The sequence below is a fragment of the Centrocercus urophasianus genome, unplaced genomic scaffold, assembly GCF_019232065.1.
Source record: "Centrocercus urophasianus isolate 14NV4802_14NV808 unplaced genomic scaffold, USGS_Curo_1.0 seq_19, whole genome shotgun sequence".
NCBI classification, from domain to species: Eukaryota; Metazoa; Chordata; class Aves; order Galliformes; family Phasianidae; genus Centrocercus; species Centrocercus urophasianus.
In genome coordinates, this window is record NW_024884744.1 from 10986036 (window position 1) to 11007443 (window position 21408).

The following is a 21408-nucleotide window of genomic DNA, read 5'->3' on the forward strand; positions in this document are numbered from 1 at the left end:
GGGCCTGGCTGCTGTGGGACGTTTTGGGGAGTGCGGGTCCCCTCCATGCCAGGGAAGCACCCAGCCACAATCTACCCTCACAGCATCCTCTGCTGCTTGGCTGCCCATGCCCAGGAGAAAAGCTGGGATGGAAAACAGGCATTTTGAAAACACTGTCCGCAACTGCTTTACTTCACATGCTGTTGATGCAGCAGTTTTTCCCAGTGATGCCATTCCCAAAATAGACTCCCTGCTTCCATGAGTGATGCACTGGGAGGTCAGGCAGCGGCTGGGAACTGCCCTGCACCCTGGTACTGAGTGGGACTGGCCGGCCCTTATCAGCCCTTGTCTGCCAGATCTGGCTGCCCACTGCCAGCACTGCTGGGCTGCTGCCCACTCTGAGTCACCCTCCAGGCACACGGCTTTCAGTGAGGCACATAGAAATCAAAACCCAGTGTGGCTGGAAAAGCACCACTCCAGACCCGGGCCGACAGAGGAATGTCACACTCAGCATCTTCCAAGCAGCGTGGTCCCAGCAGGGGCAGATGCAGCACATGGGGCTGGGGCAGAATGTGACTGCACCCCCCAAACCGTTTTGGCAGGAAGGGTGCTGCAGGGCATGGTGCACAGGGACCAGCCCTAGGGCATTCCTGCAGGGACAGCATGGGCAGGGGCTGGCATCACTGTGCACTCCCTGACTACAGGCAAGGGAGAGGAGCAGAGACAGGAAGGGAAGGGGCGCTCGCACCCTGGCACCCCCAAGTCCCAGTGATGTGGTGTCACCATGTTTTGCCTCACGGTCCAGAACTGGGACAGTCCCGGCTGCATCCGTGCTGGCCCCATCCCAACACATTCACACAGCTGGGGTAGCAAAGCTGGGTGGCTCTGAATCACCAAGGGACTCGAGACAGCTTGGAAAAACACAAATCACTGCTAAACTTAGCAGCTTGTGGGCTTGGCCGGAGGAGAGCATTACTCATCTCCCTACCAGCTGAGTGCACCGCGCTCACCCACACAGCACTGGCAGCCCCACCACTGTGCCCCCCCTGCCCTGGGGTCCCCCTGGGCTGCAGAGGGATGCAGGGATGTGCTCCTGACAAGCAGAACCTATAGGAACCTCCTGCTCTGAGGTGCATTTGGTGGAGGGAGTGGACACCCTCACACTCCCTGCTCTCTACAGTGCAGGTCTGGGACAACCCCAGGTATTTTTGACTCCTGCAAACTGCCCTCCCTGCTCTGAGAAGCACCCATTTCTCACAGGGGCTTGGAGTGGGGCCAAACCCAGCTGTGTGAAGGAAGGGTGAGCAGGGTGGAGAGAAGCAGAGATCACAGAATCATAGAACTATTTGAGTTAGAAAGGATTCTTAAGTGCCATCTGGTTCAACCCCCTGCACTGAACAGGGACTCTTACAGCTCCATCAGGTGCTCAGAGCCCCGTCCAGCCTGACCTTGGGTGTCTCCATGGTTGGGGCAACCTTTTTGGGCAACCTGTGCCAGTGCCTCACCACCCTTAGTGTGAACAGCTTCTTCCTTACATCTAGTCAAAACCTCCCCTCCTTTAGTTTGAAACCATTTCCTCTTGTCCTATTCAGACAGCAGCCCTGCTGACAGTGCATCATGCCAGGAGGGATGTTCTCTTGAGGCAGAGAACTGCAGGTCCTCAACACACAGGAGCAGGTTGATATAAAGGAGCAGGAGAAGAGCAGTGGGGATGAAGAATATTTCTGCAGACTGAGATTTTTTGGGTGCAAGGTGGAAGAAACTGGGCATTAGCGCTGTTGCCTGAAAACAGTTTTTGAAAAGCCATCAAGAACAGGAGGTGCTGGCACAAAAACCACACAGGTTATTGCCAAGTTAAGCTGCAGGAGCTGAAAGTAAAGCTGTGAAAGTCCACAGAGGAGAAAGCTAAACTGATGGTGTAGTGGAAATGCGGAGTCATGGCCTGAAGCACTGATTGAGCACCTGGTGGGAAGGCAGGGCCAACCCAGGGAGGTCAGGTGCATGCAATGTACCTGAATGATGGAAGGGGAGGAGCCAGGATGCACCCCTTCCCAGACCTCATTTAAGGGTTGGCAGTGGAGGTGAGAGTGTCTCTTACTTGGGATTCCTGCCTACCTGATGCTTTCCAGAGGTAAGCAGTTCTTTTCCTTTGGTTCTGTGTCTGTTGTGTTTGGGCATGTTCTCATTTGCTGTAGCTGAAGACTTTCCTGCTCTGCTCTTACTGTGGTACTTTCCATCCCGTTATAGCGTTACAGATGGACTCCAGGACATAGAGACTTACAGTTGCTCTGGGAGGCATAGGATTCTGGCAGGGGCCCAAAAGGAGATACAAATAGCATTACAGAGAAAATCAAAAACCTGTGCACGAATGTGAGCCAGCTTATCTCACTCATCATCCCCAACCTGGAACTCCAGCATATCCTCTTGGAGTTGAATCAGGTGGATGATGTCTTGCAGATGATACTGGAGAAAGAACATATGTTGCAACCGTCATCTCTCTCCTGCCTGTGTCTTTTGCACAGTATCATTGAAAAATAATTGGTATCTAAAAGAATTAGTTTTTTTAAATGTCTAAAAAAAAGAGAAAATATCCTCCCCTGATCTGTCTTGGGTCTGGTGCTCTTCAAAGACCTGGACTGGGGGACTGAGTGTATCCTTAGCCAGTTTGTTGATGGTACCAAGCTGAGTGGTGCAGCTGACACAGAAGAAGGGAGGAATGCCATCCAGAGGGAGCCAGAGGAGGGCTGTGAAAATGACCAAAAGGCTGGAGCATCTTCCTCTATGCAGGGAGGAGGAGGGAGCTAGGAAGGTTCAGCTTGGGAGAGAAGGCTACAGGGAGATCTCACTACAGCCTTCTAATACCTGAGAGGAGCTTGTAAGCAGGAAGGGAATCAACTTATTACACTTTTGAAAGTGACTGGACAAGACGGAATGTTTTAGTTTTTTGTTTTTTTTTTTTTTTTTTTTAACTAAAAGAGGGGAGATTTAGATTAAATACTAGGAAGAAATTCATTACTCAGAGGGTGGCGAGGCTGTTGGTGCTCCATCCCTGGAGCTGCCTGAGGCCAGGGTGGGTGGGACAAGCAGCCCATGGTGGTGGTTGGGGCTGGGTGGGCTTGAAGGTCTCTTCCAACCCAAGTCATTCTGATACTGAGGGCTGAGCAGCAGGATATATAGGCTGGAGTGTGGCAAGGAGTGGCCTCCCATTTGAGAGGCACCTGCAGCCCTCTCCCTAACCCCCACCTGCCCTTTGTGAGAGCTCCTACCCAGGGCCAGGCACTCAGGCCCCACAACCAGTTCAGCTTGAGCTTGGAGGGGCAGGGCTGCTCACAGCTATGGACAGCTTATCTGCATCTGCCCCAGGAGTTGGGATCCTGCCTCCAGAGAACTCATGGGCACTGCAGGGAGGGTATAGCCAGGAAACAGATCCCTCCAGGACAGTACACAGAAGGGCTGCCCCCTGAGCAGGACTCAAAGCCAACATTTCTGCATACAAACTCCAGTGGGGCTGGCTGAGCTGGTAGAGATGCACACCACTGCTCCCGGCTGCTCTGAGTGATAGCAGCAGGGCTTGGCCTGGGCCCAGGGCAGTGCTAGCCTGGAAGGAATGCAGGGACTGCAGCCAAATCCTCTGTGAGCAGCAACAACCAAAGCGGAAAGAACTTGTCCGAGTGGGGTGCGGGTGCTGCAAGCTGGGGCAGGACAGGCTGGAGCAGGGCTGAGGGGAAAGCTCATTCTGCACCAGCCCCTTCCCCAACCCAACCTGGGAAGAAGGCTGTGGAGCTACTCCCTGGCTCCAGGCTCTTATCTTCTGAGAGAAACAAAGGCACAAAACACAAGGATCCTTCAGCAGCAATTGCTCAAGGGGGGCCCAACCTGGTGCCAGCATCCCCAGGTGCAGCTGAGATGACCCTTCTCTGCAGCAAAGCAGGGCTGTGGCAGTGCATCCCACAGTGAGGCTGTGTGAAGGCTCATCTGCTCAGGAACACCCAGCAAGGGATGCAAATTCAGGTTTTGATTGAGAAAATTGAGACAGTTCTGAAATCCCTAGGAAATGCTGCATGCTGATAGCACAGCTGCTGAATCAGCTGCCCCGGGTGAGATGTTCTGTCCCTGGGCAGGGGGAGAAACTCAGGCAACTCCCATAACATCATCAAGAGGATCCCATGCTTCTGCCTCTCAGCCAGTTCCCACACCAGAGCACTCTGCTGGAGGTCCTGTGGTCAAAGCCTCACAGCACATTTGCTGCCACCCAGTTGCTCCTTGCCCCTGGGACAGGGAGGAGCAGGATGTGAGATGCAGCTCCTGAGGGTGCCAGAGGGCTGGGATGAGAGTTACAACTGTGCTCCAAGTTAGCAGTGATGATGGTAATGCGTCAAGCTTCCAAACAAGCTGCATACAGTGAGACTCATCAGTCACCACTGCAGGTGGTAACAAAGGTCCTCAAACAGCTGCTATCTCAGAGGTGAGGTGAGAAGAGCAGAGGACACTAAGGGACACAGGCGCAGCACACAGGGTTGGTGGCTTGCAAAGCGCAGGCAGGGACCCAGCAGGAGGAAAAAGCAGAATGCAGGCAGACGTGGCTTGCACCTACTCCCAGTCCAGGATGTGATCAGCCACCCCACCATCTCCCAGGGGAGGTTTAGATGGGACGTGAGGAAAAAGCAGCAGGGCTGGGGAAAACCTTGCCATGTGCTTTTCCTGAGGAGCCCTCACTGCTGGGAAGGCTTGTCGTGTTTTTCCCAAGTAGCCCTTGTTGCTGCCTGCCACCTGCTGCATCTGTGTGACGCTGAGCTGGAGAACCCCTTCCCCAGGGTGAACAGAGGTGGGATCTAAGTAAGGATTTCCTCTGATTTTCCGGGCTGGAGATTTCCAGAAAGGACTGAGCTATGCTGGGCAACAAGCAATGAATCAGAGGCAGAACAAAACATGACATCTCCATCAGAGGGAAGAAAGGAAGACTCTATGAAACACCCCATTGCTCCAGCCCTTTGTTGTCTGCTGACTTCACTTCCCCAGTCTGGCTCAGGAGTGGGGAAAGCCCGATGACAGCATGCAGAGACAGATCACCGTCCTCCTTGTGCCTCACTGTATGCAGCAATGTGCCAAAGCCCCCACGTGCCAGAGTGCAGCAATTGCAGCTAGTGAGCCACGGGAGACACGCCAAGGCAGAGCTGGCCTGGTTTTGGGCTGGGACAGCCAATGGAAGGTTCAATAGACAGCAGCTGCTATTTACCTGCTGCTCTGCACCCAGCCCGCACACCAGATCGGACATGCAGAGAGCCAGCTGGAAGTCAATACTACTGCTATATGCCAACCAGACTGTTGCTTTCTTAGGAATCAGCGTGCATTCAAGCGTGAGCCCCTTTCCTCAGAGCCGCACCAAGGGAGGCAAGGACCAGTGCAGCCATACAGTGTCCTCACTCACCTACTCACCCCTGCCTGCTGTACACAGATGTGTGCGTGGCACTTACATGACAGCCCTGTGGCTGGCAGGCACTGAGTGGTCAGTACAATTGTCCAACAAGAACTAAATTTGTGCTAAGTGCCTCCTCGCAAGCGCTGACAATAACCCAGAGCCACCACTTGTAAAGCACTCATGTTCTTTCTGTGCTTGTCATTTAGCTACACTGCAATAAACTGGTGTTTCTGTTCATGAATACCATCCAGCTTGCTCCTCCTTTAGAGATGGCTCTAGCTACTGCCTGGCTCACTAAAGTTTAGTAGACCTCACAAGCAAGATGGTGGTTATTTAATGCTACAGAGGCCCACTGCCTTCTTTCACAGCCTACAAGCAGTTTATTCTCATTGCCTAGAGCTGCATACAACAGAGGACAAGCTACAAACTTGCTGCAAATGCCAATGTTCTTAACCTCAGGCCTGTTGAGCACCTTCTTCAGGCTGCCCAGGAGTATCCCTGCTTCAAAAAACCAGGCTCCGAAAGGACTCTGAGGGCACTGGGTCTCACACCCAGGAAGCCACACGCAGAGGCTCATTAATCCAGTCCCAGCTTCTGAGCAAAAGGGAAGAGCTTTCAAGAACGAGTCACACGGTTAAGATAAAACTAAAAAGTGAGAGCTACCAAAGGAGTATTCACCCCAAATGAGTCTACGTGCAAACAAGGATATTCATCTCACTCAAAATATTTGTAAGTACTAAGACCAAAAGTCTCACTATTACCTAGAGTCTGCCTTTGTGTATCAGGGGCTTGAAAAGGCTGGAAGTTGGGGAGCAAGCCTAGGTAACGAGAACAGTATACTGACACTGAATCTGCCTTTCTCACACCTGCATGCTGGTAACTCCAACGAAGCACAGCTCAGTTCCATGCTGAAACTGGGGACAAGGCCAGCAGCTGCCTGGTCAGCTTCCAAACAGGCAGTGGCACCTGCTGACACTCAGCCACAATGCTGCAGAGCCCTGGGTATCTGCATGGCACACCACTTTCAAGCCACACTGCAACACAGGGCAAGTTGTCCCATGCTTTTAACATCACTGACAAAATTTAGGGATGAAAGCATTTACTACAAAGCTGAAGCGTCAGGAATGTGACAAAGTTTCAAAAAGAAACAATAGAATTCATCACAAGTGTACGTTTAGACCAGCATCTATCTTTCCTCTAAGATAGAGGAAGACTGTATCAGCTTTGTATGGTTGACATTACCTTCTTCCTCACACATCCTGCACCGGGGCAGAGAATAGAAGGCAAAAACAAAGACACTTGCATCATACCGTTCCCCCCCGTCACTTCCACTCCCCCTTCCCTCTCCTGCTCTTTTTAAAAGCTATTTTCCACCATGTCCTCCCAAGGATACTGTTTGTTTTCTCAATAAGGACACAAAACACTGCAGGCAATGTGAGGCATAATAATATTTGGAGTGCTCCAGGCAACCTTTAAACAACAGTTAAAGCTGTGCTCCCGTGTAAACCTCCCTGTGCTGTCTGCATGTTTTCCTCACCCACAGAGAGCTCCCTCTCACAAGCCATCACATGGAGGGGCCACATCCACGGCTGTGGTGTGAGCACAGCAGCCAGGGCAGGGCAGCAGTGCAATGCAGGAAGGCGGCAGCACACTGACTGAAGTGCAGAGCTGTGTGTGGAGGTGGACGTGGATTTTCTTTCGGCTCCCCATCTGTGTTTTGCACACCAAGTGCCATCGCAGTGTGCAGTGACTGCAGTCACTTTTGGCAAACGTAGATAAAAGCACATTTTCGTTATACTGTAGAGACAAAGTGTTCATGGTCCCTGCTATGGAGAACCAAGCCAACTGTCCAAAATGCTTTCATTGCAACGCTTCTAATCCTTTCTTTACAAATTTTATGAGAACTACAGGCTGTGCAGGAACATGTCTGGAGTGCAAGAGTTGCCTGGTTTTAACCACCACATACAGACTGAGCAGAATGATGACAATCTGGAGTGCTAAAATCAAACTGTGAAGGCACAAGAATAGCTGACAACAAACAATTCTGGTATTAAAATAGGGCTGGGTACTCCTGTAAGCAGGTAATTCGTCCCACTGGGCAAGAGTAGTCAGAACTGTTCTTCTGCCGCTGTTGGTTTCTATGATGTTGGGAGAAGTTTGGGTTGGAACATCTAAGAAATGAGAGCCAGAGCCTTCAATATCTTCAATGTGTGAATAGGTAAAACCTGGAGCTGCTCTTACAACTGGAACCGATGTAGGTGTGCCGGTATCTATGTCAGACACTGCTGGTACAGTTGTCTCCCAAGATGATTTCAAGTGCTCCATCATAAGAGAAGTCGAAGTCTGGGAATAAGTTGACTTGAACATCTGGTATGTAATGGCTGTGGTTGGCAGGCACTTCAGATGGTGATCTGTTAGAGCCAGAAGAGAAATGTTCCTTAATGAGAGTGGGCTGTCACACATTAGAGACTGTGCTTCTTTTACGACCTCTGTGCTCCTCTGGAGCCACTCTCGGAAGCCAAGAATTTGGCAATCACATTTCCAAGGGTTGTCATCAAGGTAGACTTCTTGCAGCTCAGGTAAAGTGGTAAATAGATCTTCAGGAAGAGACCGCAGCTCAGTACTATTGAGGTAAACTTTCTGGAGGTGCTTGAGATTATGGAAGAGGCTTCCTGGGAGAACTTGAAGCTTGGAACTGAAAAGGGAAACGTTCTGCAGTTTCTGAAGGCTCTGGAAGATGCCCTCTGGCAGACTGGAAATATTATTTGTATGCAGAGAAAGGCCGCGCAGTTCTCTCAGACCGCTGAACACATGCTCAGGAAGAACACTAAGCTCCGGATTAAAACTCAGCACAAGAAGCTCCAAATTTGTCAAGTTACTGAATACAAAATCTGGTATCGTTGAGAGCTTTGTGTGATACAGCCACAGGCTACCAAGATTCCTCATTTCTCCAAACAACACTTCTGGAAGAGACTTCAGTGGGTTCCCATATAAGGTCAGTTTAGACAGATCACGCAAGTGCAGAAAGAGCCCAGGGGGCAAAATCTCAAGCTTGTTTCTGGAGAGCGTTAGGCTTCTAAGTTTATGAAGGTGATGAAATACATCAGGGGCAATAGACTGAATGTCATTGGAATGCAGAAAGAGTTCCAGCAGCTCCCTCAGGCTATCAAATATACCAGACTCTATTGAAGAGAGCCTGTTAAAGTACAACATCAGCTTCTCAAGCTTAGTTAATGCACTAAATATATTTCTAGGCAGAACTGCCAAAGAATTTCTTGACAAATTCAGTACTTTGAGTTTGGCAAGTTTCTTCAGCACACCACTGGGAAGTGTTCTGAGTTGGTTTTTGTTCAAGAAAAGCTCCTCCAAACTGCTTAGTCTGTCAAACAGATTCTCTTGGATGGATTTCAGCCTGTTATTTTCAATGATCAGTTGCTGAAGTTGTACTGTGTCATTGAACACTTCTGGAGGAAGTTCAACCAGATTGTTATCTAGCAGTTTGAGGGCTTTCAGCCTTCTCAAGCCTTTAAATGCCAGTGGTGAAATCAGAGCGATGTTGTTTGAAGACAAGATGAGATGCTGCAGTTCTCCCATCCCAGCAAAAACATCCCGCACGTACGTTACGTTAGTGTCTGTTATGTGAATTTTTGTCATATTGCAAGGAAGATTTAATGATTCCAGGTCTTTTATGTGAGGACCAGAGCACTGAATCGCATTTTTGAAAGAGCAGTCGCATTTCTCAGGACAAACAGATGCCTCCAGCTGGAAGAAAAGCTTGATCACTACTGACAAACGAATCACCAACATTCTTGCTGAAGCACCAGAAACATCAGCTGTTACAAGAGATGAGAGAGTGTCAGGATTTGATCACAGGTAGCTAGAAACATAGCAGACAAAGCTGTAGGAATACACCATAAAATCTGAAATTTCTCTTGGCTTGAAAACCAACTTCAAAATCTACTGCTGCTGACTGCAAATGTTTCGAAGGAGTTCAGCTTACACTGAGAAGTACAGATAAAGCTCTTCTGTAAATCAAGTACTCCTTGTTAATATTTGTACTAGCCAAGGATGACTAAAGCATATGAGAATCACAATGAAACTGCTTAAATAGTCAAAGGACGTATTTATTTGAACTGAAAGGTATCATTGCTAAGTTGTACAGAGAAAGTCTTAAAAGATCAGACAGCCCTGCACCAATAATATTTTTATTGTTGGTTATCTAAAAGTATAGTTTCAGCATGCAAAAATAGATAACGGAGGTAAAAAGGGCATCCTACAACTCTTGCAATATTATATGGTCAAATTCAACACACCGCACAGCTCTGTAAAACCATTTCTCAGCACTTGGAAGCGATTGCTGCTTGGAAAAGCTCAAGAACACACATGGAGCAACAGGCTGTTTTTGAAAAAAATACACAAGAGCTTATCTAACAAAGGACGGCAATAAGCCTCTGATAATCAGCAAGTCTCACTTGAACAACTTCACAGTACTCCACATTACCAGAAGTATTATAAATGATGAAAGGAAAGGAATGAAGTGTTATGACCTCAGCTAGAAAGCTGGATGAATAAAGGTAGGTCAGCATGAAACACAGTCAAAACTCTGAAAGTTGCATCAATTCCCGAACAGGAAAGCAATCATTAAACCATTGTAGCTGTAATGATAATATTTGAAAGACCGAGTCAAACAGAAACCCTTCACAGTTTACATTTACTTCCTTAGTGAAATCAACAAGTCCAAGTACATTAGAAACCTGAACATCAAGGAACTGGCTGAAGCACAGGAGAAGCAGCAGCTGAGATTGCCACAGACAGGACTGGAATTGCTGTAACTATGTCAGTCTTCAGCACTAAGACCACCACGATGGGAGAACACCATCCCAGCATACCCACATTTATTGCTGCTTTTTAAGGGATGGGGATGAAGCTCACTCAGACGAACCCGACAGACAGACCTGGGTACAAACCTGATCCCTTAAAAAGGAGTAAGTAGGGCTGAAAGGGGACAGTGGTCTCAAATTCTCATGTGCTTCTCTTGTGCCTGAACTGATGACAAGAGCATAAAACTATCGATCAAAACCAGCTGCTGTGTCAAAGAAAAACTAACAGGGAGAATTAAAAAAAATAGATTCTTGGTTTGGTTCGGGGAACTGAAGGCTGGTAAAATTAGCATCTCTTCCTAGAGAAGGAAAGCAAATGGCACGTGGCGTTATCAACCGGCAACGTGGTGCTGCAAAGCTCGCTCTCACTGGGCTTTCCAGACCTCTTTGAATGACACAGTAAGTCAGGAAAAAAAAGCCTCAAGATACCAAACTTCCAAAGTTCTCTTTATGTCAAACAAGAAGCTGCCATACAATCTGGGAATCTTATCTCGCCTCCTAATTGCCATCATTCATAACTGCATTCATGGTTGCTAACTTTCTTGTTTATCCTCAAATTAATTTGGAAACATGCAAGAAAGCAGTTTTGAACTGTGCCTTAGAAACTTCTCCGCTTTTTAGAGGATCTTAGAAGCACAGCAGGCAATCAGGCTTCACCATGACTCTGCTCTTGAAATGGAAAGTGAAACAGCAAAATGCATCCTCTAGATAACAATGCTTCACTCACATCTGCTAACTGCTGTGAACAGCAAATGAACGTTTCAAGCTTCAGAGCAGATTTTGCCTACAACAAGCTGTGGAAGCAACTAGTTTGCACAGGTTGTATGAAACTCCTAAAGGAGAAGTTGAGATCATTCAGGAAACAGGAGAAAATCTGAAGTCTCAACAAATCCAACAACACAAGGTACGTCTGACAGCACAACATGTACCTTAACCAACACAATACAAATTTGGTTAGTCAGAAATCTGAATTTCTGAATGAATTAGGATTGGAAAGAATTTTCAAACTTGTTAGACACTTCACAGCAGTCTACTAAACAGATGCATTAAATTCTGTAGGAAGAAATGCAGCCATTTCAAACAATCAAATGCAATTGATATGTACCTTCACAAGGCTGCTTTTTTACCTTCACAGGATTGGAGTCAAAGCAATGCGAGGAATGCTTTGGCTAAGCAGACCGGAGCTGATCCATTGGGCTTCTGTTCTTCCTTCGGGTCTTCTACACTCACAGACCAACAAAACCTAAAGCCTGAAAGATTCTGAAGAGAGAAAAGCTGTAAGTTACCAAAATCTTCACTTGAAAGTTTTTGAAATTAAGTCCTTTGTTAACCAAGCATTTGAAACACCTTGTCTTCTAACTGGAAATAACATGCACTGTCAATAAATGTTCAAACACAGCATGAGCTGCAAGGTGGAAAAGATGCCTTCACTGCAGCATGGTTTTTCTGAAGATGACTGTGACAACAGCAACAGCTCACAACTAGGAGAATTCATGCAAGAATCTTTTTCAGATAATGCATCTCACACTGCAAAGGCCACAAAGACCATTTGGATAGAGGGTGGGAATGAATCTCTCACCTCCCAGGTCTGGCTTTTAAGTGGCTTTCATAAGCCACCAGGTGAAAGTGAGATGTTACCCTGACCCAGGCAGCAGCACTGTCACACACACCACCAGCACGTGGACGCTTACTGCGCTGCTCCCAGCTTCAAGAACATGAAGGATCTGAATAGGAAAATTCGTGACATCAGCAGGAGTTAAACCTACATTCTTTGGCACCCCCTGCATTAGATTTAATTGTATAACGAGTGATTAAAAAGAATTTCATGAAACTAATGAAAAGAGTTAAAATATCTGTTTGCTTTAATTTTATTTTCAAAGAGTTTCAGTCACAAAAATGATTTACAAGACTATTTACAATTCTATTATACAATTATTTATGTATGCCTCTTGACAGGGTACCATTCTAGAGCAGCAATACATATTTTAAATACAAAGATGCAGAATCATTTCAGGTTTAAAAACAAAAAGGAGGCTGAGCTTCTAGAGAGTGCTGTAATGATGATTCTTTTAATCTGTATTAGGACTGAGGAATTCATGATGAGTTGAGTAATTTCCAGCTCACGTAATTATCAAAGAAGATGCAGTTTGTTGAAAATAGATCTAAAAACCTGAAGCTTTACTGTATAAAATCAACATATTCAAGACTTAAAAACTGTCAAAACCCCCCAGCTTTCCCTTAGACATACAAAAACCTAAGTTTACAATTCAGAATTTCATGGGAGAAATCCTACAGAACTTCAGCTCTTGCAATGATGACCAACATGAGCAGTAAACACTTGCAGCATAAGAAAAAGGACTCCACATCTGCTTACTACGGTACTGTATCCACACACGCAGTGCAGGAGTGTTCCCCCAGTTCGGGGTGCCTGCTCAGCGCAATCTTCACAAAGGAAAAAAATAAATAGAATTAAAAATTCAACAACTTCTTAAAAGTGCAACAGTAAAAGTTCCCAATTTAAAGTTACAATGAATGTGGACAGCCAGTTCTGTGGGTGTTTGAACTGCTTCTACTTGAGCGTTGGTCGCAGCATTTTCTTTCTACAGTAGATTTAGCTCTATATTATGTGAAACTAGTGACTGCTAATGAAGTCCAAAGGGAAGAAAACAAACCTTTAAAAATAACCCTGAGGGATATACAATTTAATGATCTTGCGATGTAATTCTAAAAAGTAACATTTATTACTTAGCAATTGCTCGTCTGGGTAGACCAGTCCTTTAAGTATGTGTATAAATTATATTTAAAAATCAGTTTATTTACAAATCCTAATACATCAAAGTAAAATACGTACAGATTAAAGTCTACATACACAAATAATTTAATAATAAATCAAACTCCTCAACATAAGGCCCAAATATACAGCAGGAAGAAAATGTCTACTAAATGTCTATTGGAGCTCACTAAATTGGTCTGTTTGTCCAAATTTAGACTTCCAAGATGAACACTAGAAGAGATTTTTCACTACAACATGGATTTCATCTTACATCAGAGCAGTTGCATGCATTTCTGAAAACCAGAAAAACTAAACTGCTCAAAATGAGAAAAATTATAGGTGGCCAAATTCAGCTCTTGGGCAGAAAGGCATTGATCCCAGTAATTGTAGAGGATGCAAAAGCTTATTTTGTGGCTGCCATTACAACAAGAGAAGTTCTAGGAAAAGCTGATTTATTATCCTGGACTAGATGGCAGAAGCAAATAGGTCAGAGCTCAAGCATGCAACCTCAAGAACATTCACTGATTCTGAATGCAAACCTTGAAGAAACTAGCTTCCATTTGCAAAATGTTCAAGTGCAACAGGTTCGTGACCCATTAACCACTCAGTTAAGTAGAGAACACATGGCAATTTTGGTTTTATTAATAAGAGCTCCCTAGCATGTTCTCTGGAAACAAGAATAAGTCATTCCCTCCTCACCCCCTACGTACACCTAACAAATTAGAATAATGATTGAAATGTTAGCTTCATAAACCAAATAAGCTGAGAGAAATCAGCAGATCAGAGAAAGCATGAAGCAAAAGCATATCAAAGGGAACGACTTCTTATTCTTTCACTTCTGATGGAACAACCAATCTAAAATGATCACGGAAACGGAGCACAGCAGCGTTGAAGGGCTCCCAGGTCCAAGATGCAAAGCTTCACAACAGCTGTAAGCTAAAACAGATTTCTTTAAATTCGAATGCTACTTACACAGCTTAGAATTATTCTTCATCGATTACTCCGTGCTGCAGATTTCATAAAATCAGCACTGTCAAAAACTGGCCAACTGACTTAGGTTCATGATCAATGAGTTTGTCCATGATCTCAGACCCCTTAAAGCTACCAATGCTGTGCGATGTTTGTGACACTGAGAAGCCAGGAAAATAAGACTTTTACATCGCTCTGTTGAATGAACGCTAAGAAAACCACTTCCCCCTTATTCTCACTCCACCCCCAAAAACAAACAAAAATATCAGGAAAAGAGTTGACAGCTGGACTGGCGGATAGCACAGAAGCATATTTATGAGCAGTGCTAATAGCTGAAACCCCCAAGTTCCAGCAAAAGTCTTCCAAACCATTTAGCACCACTAAAAATTCCCCATTGGCACAGCACATTCAACACTGCAGAAACTGTGATGTGAGCAGTGGGGGGATGCTGCCTATGCTGCCCTACAGCACAGCACGGGGAAATTAGGGACAACCTGAATAAAAAAATCAATTTATTAGAATAATTCTGGAATCATCTCCACAGGAATTTTAAAAAATCAAATCAGAATGCACATAATTCAAACTAATGCCAGCCAGTGCGGGATAGCCAGGGCCTTCCTTCTATTCTCCCCACAAGTCCTCTAAAGGACACGAGTTCCTTCTCTAAAGCATGATGACTTCTCTGGATCTGAGATCCCTTCTCAAAGGAAGGAGTACGAATCAGTTGGTTTCACCTGGTCAGAACAGACTGATCAAAGTCAGTATTGTTATCATCTTCTCAAAGACACCATAGATTTCTCTGAAAGTTCAGCAAGCTGAAGATGGTTTGGAGAGAAGTACTTTGTCCATTATTCGAATAAACAACAACAAAATAAACCATGCCTACTTCTACATTCTCGCAGATCTATTTTTCTAGTGGTCTTGTGTTTTGACACCACCTACTGGCAAAGTGATGCATCGCCAGACCAAGTGCTTAAGCAGCATTATTAGTGACACAAGGTTTTGTTTTCTTGGTGTTTTTTTTTTTTTAAATGATATCCATTATAAGCTTCATAGCTCTGCAGATTTTAACTCATCTATTTTCTCTTAATTTTGTCTCATAATAATAATCATATAGTGCTTAAGCTACTTTAAGTCACTAACAGCCTCTTTGAAACACACGCACAAATCCAAGCATGGGCACGTGAAAAGATTCCTCCCTCCCACTACACCCAATTGCAGCAACAGCTCTGGCCTTACTACTTCAAGATAATAGGAAAACTATTTAAGATTTACAAATAAAACATGGTCCACAAAGTGATAATCCAGCCCATCTGCTGGAAAAAACAAGGTCTGTGGAGAAATGCATAGCTAAGGACACTAAAATATGAGACAGCAGTGTTAGATTCTCTGAAAACTTTGAGAGTATGGAAAATGCCTCCTCCTCTGAACTCCACTGAAGTCCTTCTCAAGGATTAGCGAGGAAAGCAGCTAAGAACCCACTCAAAAGGAACATGCTTTCTTCTTGAGCACAGAGCATATTGCTTCTGCAGCATCCCCAATTCCTGCTGTGGTAGACTAAAAAACTAAACTTCAAATCCAAACATTTACAGCTGGAAACACTCCTTACCAGCAGGGACAAACTTAGAGGTACACACAACAAAACTTTAGCACCCCTTGGGGCACAAAGCTTTTCAGCAGTGAATGTTAGAAAACAAAACAAATAAGGGTATGACAAAGTAATTACATGCCTCTAGTGCTATCATGAAACCATTACATCATAGGCCTTACAATTAACACGTGTCCCTGTAAGGAAATCAGAACAATGATTGAGATACTTCAGGCAAACAAAAGGAACCTCTTCAACTGCCCTGCAGTTTAACTCTTCCAATACGTCTCATTAAGGAATAATGAGTTTGAAAGAAGGGGGAAGGAAACAATCATTTTTGTTCTGCCTAAGGTAGCCTACATTTTTAAAATGTACAGCCATAAAATGTCAGGCTCTGAACTTTGGATTCAGAGAGATGAAACAGCTGGAAAAATCGGGATTACTTAAAGTTTAGGATACCGCAATTTCAAATAAAGCCTGAAAGTTACATTCTTCTCAGTTCTCCTAAAGACACATGCCATAAGGTCCACCGTTATGTTAAAGTGATGATTTGATATGAGCCATTCTCTTGGGATGGTACTTTAGCTTCTGTTGTTGTTCTGGGTTTTGGTGGCCATTCTGGATCAACCAGCAGTTCCTGAGCTAGATGCATATACTTGGCTTTTGGTGCCTTCTCTCTATAACCAAACAGGGAAGAAAGGAAACAGACTCCACAATGATCCACAGCCTCCTGCAGAAGGGAACAGATTTTAAAATTAGAATACCATATAAGAATTAATGTAACAACACAGTAGATCACTAAACAAAAAGCTGCTAATTTTCTTGTGTGATTGCTAGACCTAGAAAGTACAGAACAGAAGCTCTTCTGTCAAGTCATCTCTTCTACACTACAGCAGCAATGATATGTTAAGCACGTTAAGAAAAAACAATTGTTCTACATTATAGTAACATTTAAGGTTCACAGCAGCTTTCATGCATATCTTATAACAGTTTTAATAAACAGGGGTATAACGATAACTATTTAATGATGCCACCATTGAAGAATAAGAGTCTGTAAAATTTAGTAAAATTACTAAAGATTCTCCAGACACTTTTTGACAATTACTTGTTTAATTGAAGGCATCCAGCCAGCCACAAGAGGCAGAATTTAACTTGCTGATACTGGGAGACCTAACAGTGCATTCAACAGTGGGAAAAAAAGTCCTACAGACAGGTAAAATAGCTGCAGAAACAGACAAAATTACCGAACTTAAGTTTTCTGTCCTGTTTTTCACCTTCTAGTTCTAAACATACATAACTTAAGTAGCTGGAGAAAAGAAATTCTACATTCTCAAGGCTCAATTCCTCTCACTTCTCAGTATCTAGAGTCTGTATGGATTACTTTTCTATGGAGATATATTCTAGATGGTTTTCTTCATGCTCTCAATGACTATAAATTGGTGAACTGAATCTGAGTCTTAAGGCACAACCTCCATTCTTCAGTGAGCACACAGCAATTTGTTCTTGAAGAGCCCCGGAAGGGCAAATGCACTCCTGAAGTGAATTCTTTAAATAAAATTTAATGCTGAAAATAAACCACTTGTTCTTAGCAAGTACAACCAGCTAAAAGCAGGAAGTCAGAGGCTTAACACAGAAAAAGCCAGTTTCTACAGGATTCACACACATTTCCTTTGTGTATTAATGACAAAGGGGCAGACTTGACTAAAACTCACAGTCAACTGAAAAGCAGCTTTTTTTCCCCTCAAGCCTACTAAACCACCTGTAGTAGGGATAATGGACTTCTATCTACTATTTTTTCTTCAATTTTTGCAAGCTATCAATTACTGTTCTAAAATCATCAAAAACAAACTAGTAAAGAGCTGGATTATGCTCAGAGTCAGCAGCGCTGCTGCCAAGCAAATCAAGACACTCCCAGACCTATCATGCTTATCTATGACAATGCCAATGAAATTTGCTAATAAGCAAACTGAAGATAAAATGGGAATAGGCTTAAAAGCAATTCGCTGGGTTTGCTTCTCAGCTCTTGCACAAAGAGCTGAGTTCTGTGTCAACAAGGAGAGAAATGCAAAACCAGAAGCCTTTCCTTCTAAAACTCGGGTTAGAGAAATCTAAACAGTCTTAAGCTTAAGATAAGGCAACAGACACTTATAGATCATAAAAAAGACAAAACTGAGTTAATCTGCATGCACTCAAATGAAGACAGCAAAATACTAGTCTCCAACCTGAGGCGGCTGGGGTATGGTGAGGCGATAGTCTCCTTGTTTGTCTCGACTGAACACAACCTTCCAAAGGATCATATCAAGGAGGACATTCTGTGAGACATTGCAGTGAGTAGGAAGAGTTAAGAAACTAATGATCACTGATTATTAGTGTGCACATTACAAATAAAACCTGAAATACTGTGTTAGACATCATTCGGTGCCAAGCAAAACGGAGAGCTTATGTTATCTGTCAGTACTTAAGTGATAAACATTTTCATTTCTGTGCTCAGAGGAAATTTAAGAATATGAACACATACTTTAAATCATCAATAAGTAGCAATGACCAAAACGGCATGCACTGATACAAACAAAAACACACGTTCTTTATGTGTTTCAACACCAAAAAAAACAAAACACACCCTGTGAAGCACCGCAGACTTTACTGCTTGAAGCCATTTTGCTTCAAACCACCTTAAACACTGGAACATCTCAGCACTGTAACAGGCTGCCCAAGTGGTTGGGGACTCTCCTTCACTGCAGATACGGAAGACCCACCTGACACCTATCTGTGCAGCCTGCTCAGGGGCCTGCTTTGCAAGGGGGTTGGACTAGATCTCTAGAGATCCCTTCCAGCCCCTACAATTCTGTGATTCTGTAAACATCTCAGCATACTTCATGCTGTAGCTGTGCTTTGTCTGTCTGCTTTAAACACCAGTGGCATGCACAGAAAAGCTTCCAGAGGCTGCCAAATCTGAGCCACCAGCAGGAGCTGTTTCAGATTTTGGAACAGAGGGCAGAAACTGAGCATTCTATTCTGTACATCTAATTATTCCCATACAACCAATCTCAGCTATGAAGGTGTGAACCATGGCATTCAAGGCCTTCAGTCTATGACTCTCTGATCTCTAAATAGAATCTGTGTTTAACAGTTGCCTAAATTCTGCCATTGAAAAAAGGGAGCTGACTAATTGGACTTTTGTAACGGATTTTAATGCCTGGTACAAAGAATGTGCAACACTCTGCACATCTAGTCTGGCATCCACATGGAAGGAGCCGAAGTTTCACAAAGCGTTTCAGAAAACAGGTTTGGTAGAAACACATTTGGAAATCATTCCTGCTTTGGAAACAATTAAACTACACAGGATCAGAGAGAAGAGCATCAAATAGGAAGCGTGATAAGAGAAGAAAGATCCAGTCTTTCCCTGTATCTCATCACGATGAAGCATTTACAGGGCAGTTACCAAGGAATTAGTGTTAGCAGAACAAAGAACAAGTGTCTAAAGAAACTATTCAGCCAACAGTGAAAGTGGAATAAATAGGCTTAGAAAGTCAGATGCAACACTTCCAAATAATGTCAAGAAAACTAAATTCCATGATTCTATTCCACCACTACAGCACGTAGTAACAGCAAGAAAAATAGAAAAATCAATTTTAAAGGAATGTGACACATCATCTTAAGAAGTTGTTCTGCTAACAACAGTAACTAGAAAAGATACCAACTAAAACTTGCAGAGGAAGAAGAGGAGATGGGTTTCGCAATACTTGGGGAAAGCAAATGCTTTACAGGAAATACATTGCTTAGGTCATGTTTACTAGAAGCTCAGAGGTTTACAGACTGATGTGGCAACTGACAAAGCCCAGGAGAAGAGCCTTATGAACGTTTTTCCTCAAGAGACACACACTATGTGGAGGAACACACTGTGAAAAATCACTCTTTCTACCTGAACTTTTGTGAAACATCTACAGACCTACAGAAGTTGGAAAGATCTTCTGCAGAACAAAGCTTTTTTCAGCTGCAAGGTAAGTAAGGTAATTTATTTCCTTTCATTAACTTTATCATTGGGCTGAAAACTAACTACAAGTTATTTCTATCTACTGACACAAAGCTCAGGTGATTACCACCTATGTGAAAACAATGAAATCTATATTCCAGTAGGAGGGAATATAATAATATACCTTGCAATTTATATTTGGAACAACATTCTGAACTCAAAGACTTGATAAAGTATCCCAAGAACTTTAGTTGATGTTACTTTTAATGTTGTGATACTTGTAATGTTGTGAATAGAAGGGAAAACTTAGTCAACCAGAAAGAAAATTCATTCCAGAAAGAATAAATCAGAAAGAATATTATTAAGAATATTATTAAGAAAATTACAATTAATAATTAGTCATCTTCAGAGGCCAAAGCAGTATGATCCCAGCAAACATTATTCTAGTTACCTTGATAGCAATCCCTCACACAGTAATGGAAAAACTGACTAGAAGCTGCAGAAAATGCTTTGCAGTAAAAATGGATAATTGCAGTGGGTAAGATAGTGTTTAAAGGTTTTTTCATCTTGCAGAAGAAAAATAATGACTACTGGCTGCAACCAAAAACCAAATGTGTTCAGGTTGGAAATAATGCGTCATTTCAACAGGAAGAACTGACCACAGGAGTAAATGACTGGCTAAGAATTCAGGCTATCTAGCAGATGTGCCTCTGTTAACACAGATTCTTAGAAACTACAGAAGGGTACCTGGATGAAGGACAGGCCGATTTTCCGATCACGTTAACTATAGAGTCAGAGCAGAGGAGGTAAAAAACATCCAGAACTACTGATGCTGGACAAGCTCGGGACTGAAAAGAGCAGATCTGCTCAAACATCTCTACTTTTGCACTTAGATCAGATTATGCAGTTAAACAGATAGACCTGCACTATTCTGAGCAGTAAGATGCACGTATGATGCCACTGAATGAAGATGGGCTTCCTGAAGGATTTTATACAGCAGTGATATGTTATTCTGAGATCCTTTAACAACACAAATAAATATGGAGCATTCTGTCCTATGAAATAGTTGAAATAATTTTTTCAACTTTTCACTTTCCCCTCCTCACCTCTTTTCTTTTTTTTTTTTTAATTTTCTTTTCTTTTGTTTTTTTTTTTTGAATCAGATGGGTTTTAAAGTTATGCTTTTAACACAGAGAACATTTGACACATTAAGTCCAGCCTAGAAGGACATTTTTAGAAAAGCAAATTTAAAAATCATTGCTCCACTTCCACTGGCATGCTGTGGAACCTAAACAAACCTAAACCAAACCTACAGCCTAGGAGAAACACTCAACAGTAAGTATTTTCCATGTGAGTTTCTTACCTCCATCAGCACGGATACAATTGCATTGACAATAACAATGATGAGAATTCTCAGGCGCCACTCATATGGCACACATACGAGCTGTGAGAAGAATTGGCAAGACATTAACACCACATACATGAAGTAGTGAAAACGTGAACTCAAAACTGGCTCCAAGTTATAGATTCATGCATACATGTAAACAAATACACAAGTGCATATGCACATAAAGTTGGATGTAATTAATTCTAATACTTATTGCAAAATCCTGCTTCTCATGCTTGTTATCTCTCTGAGAACATTTTAAGGTCTTTCATCACTCCTTCGGTTGAACATTCAACATAAAGTTTTAACAAGAAAGGAGGACACTAATTTAAGCATTTCACTTGTGCCTCTATACACAGGTTTCAAGGAAACAACCTCCCCTGTCCATAATCATAAGTTAAAACTCTGAAGGGTCAAGTTTCCCCAAGAGGCAGCCAGCT

The 21408-nt window shown here is 43.6% G+C and overlaps 2 protein-coding genes across 4 annotated transcripts in view; both read right to left on the minus strand.

Moving 5' to 3' along the window:
• Positions 1-6775: 6775 nt before the first annotated feature.
• LOC122161266 (platelet glycoprotein V-like) lies at positions 6776-12025 on the minus strand. The gene is made up of 2 exons (XM_042820564.1): positions 11384-12025; positions 6776-9231 (listed from the first exon to the last, which is right to left on the minus strand). Exon 2 carries the CDS (start codon positions 9203-9205, stop codon positions 7259-7261), a length of 1947 nt encoding a protein of 648 aa, XP_042676498.1. The 5' UTR covers positions 9206-9231; positions 11384-12025; the 3' UTR covers positions 6776-7258.
• Positions 12026-12117: 92 nt separating this feature from the next.
• Positions 12118-21408, minus strand: part of ATP13A3 (ATPase 13A3) — a 54349-nt gene continuing 45058 nt past the window's right edge. For 2 of the 3 annotated variants that reach the window (XM_042820562.1, XM_042820561.1), the window contains exons 32-34: positions 20945-21025; positions 17831-17920; positions 12118-16338 (exon numbers count right to left, since the gene is read on the minus strand). In XM_042820562.1, coding sequence (XP_042676496.1) covers positions 16141-16338; positions 17831-17920; positions 20945-21025 — 369 coding nt within the window. In that variant the 3' untranslated portion in view covers positions 12118-16140. The remainder of the gene's footprint in view (positions 16339-17830; positions 17921-20944; positions 21026-21408) is intronic. The other variant, XM_042820560.1, reaches the window with a different exon arrangement.

Coding starts and splice junctions, on each gene's coding strand:
- LOC122161266 (XM_042820564.1), bottom strand. CDS start 9,205: ATGTTGGTGATTCGTTTGTCAGTAGTGATCAAGCTTTTCTTCCAGCTG.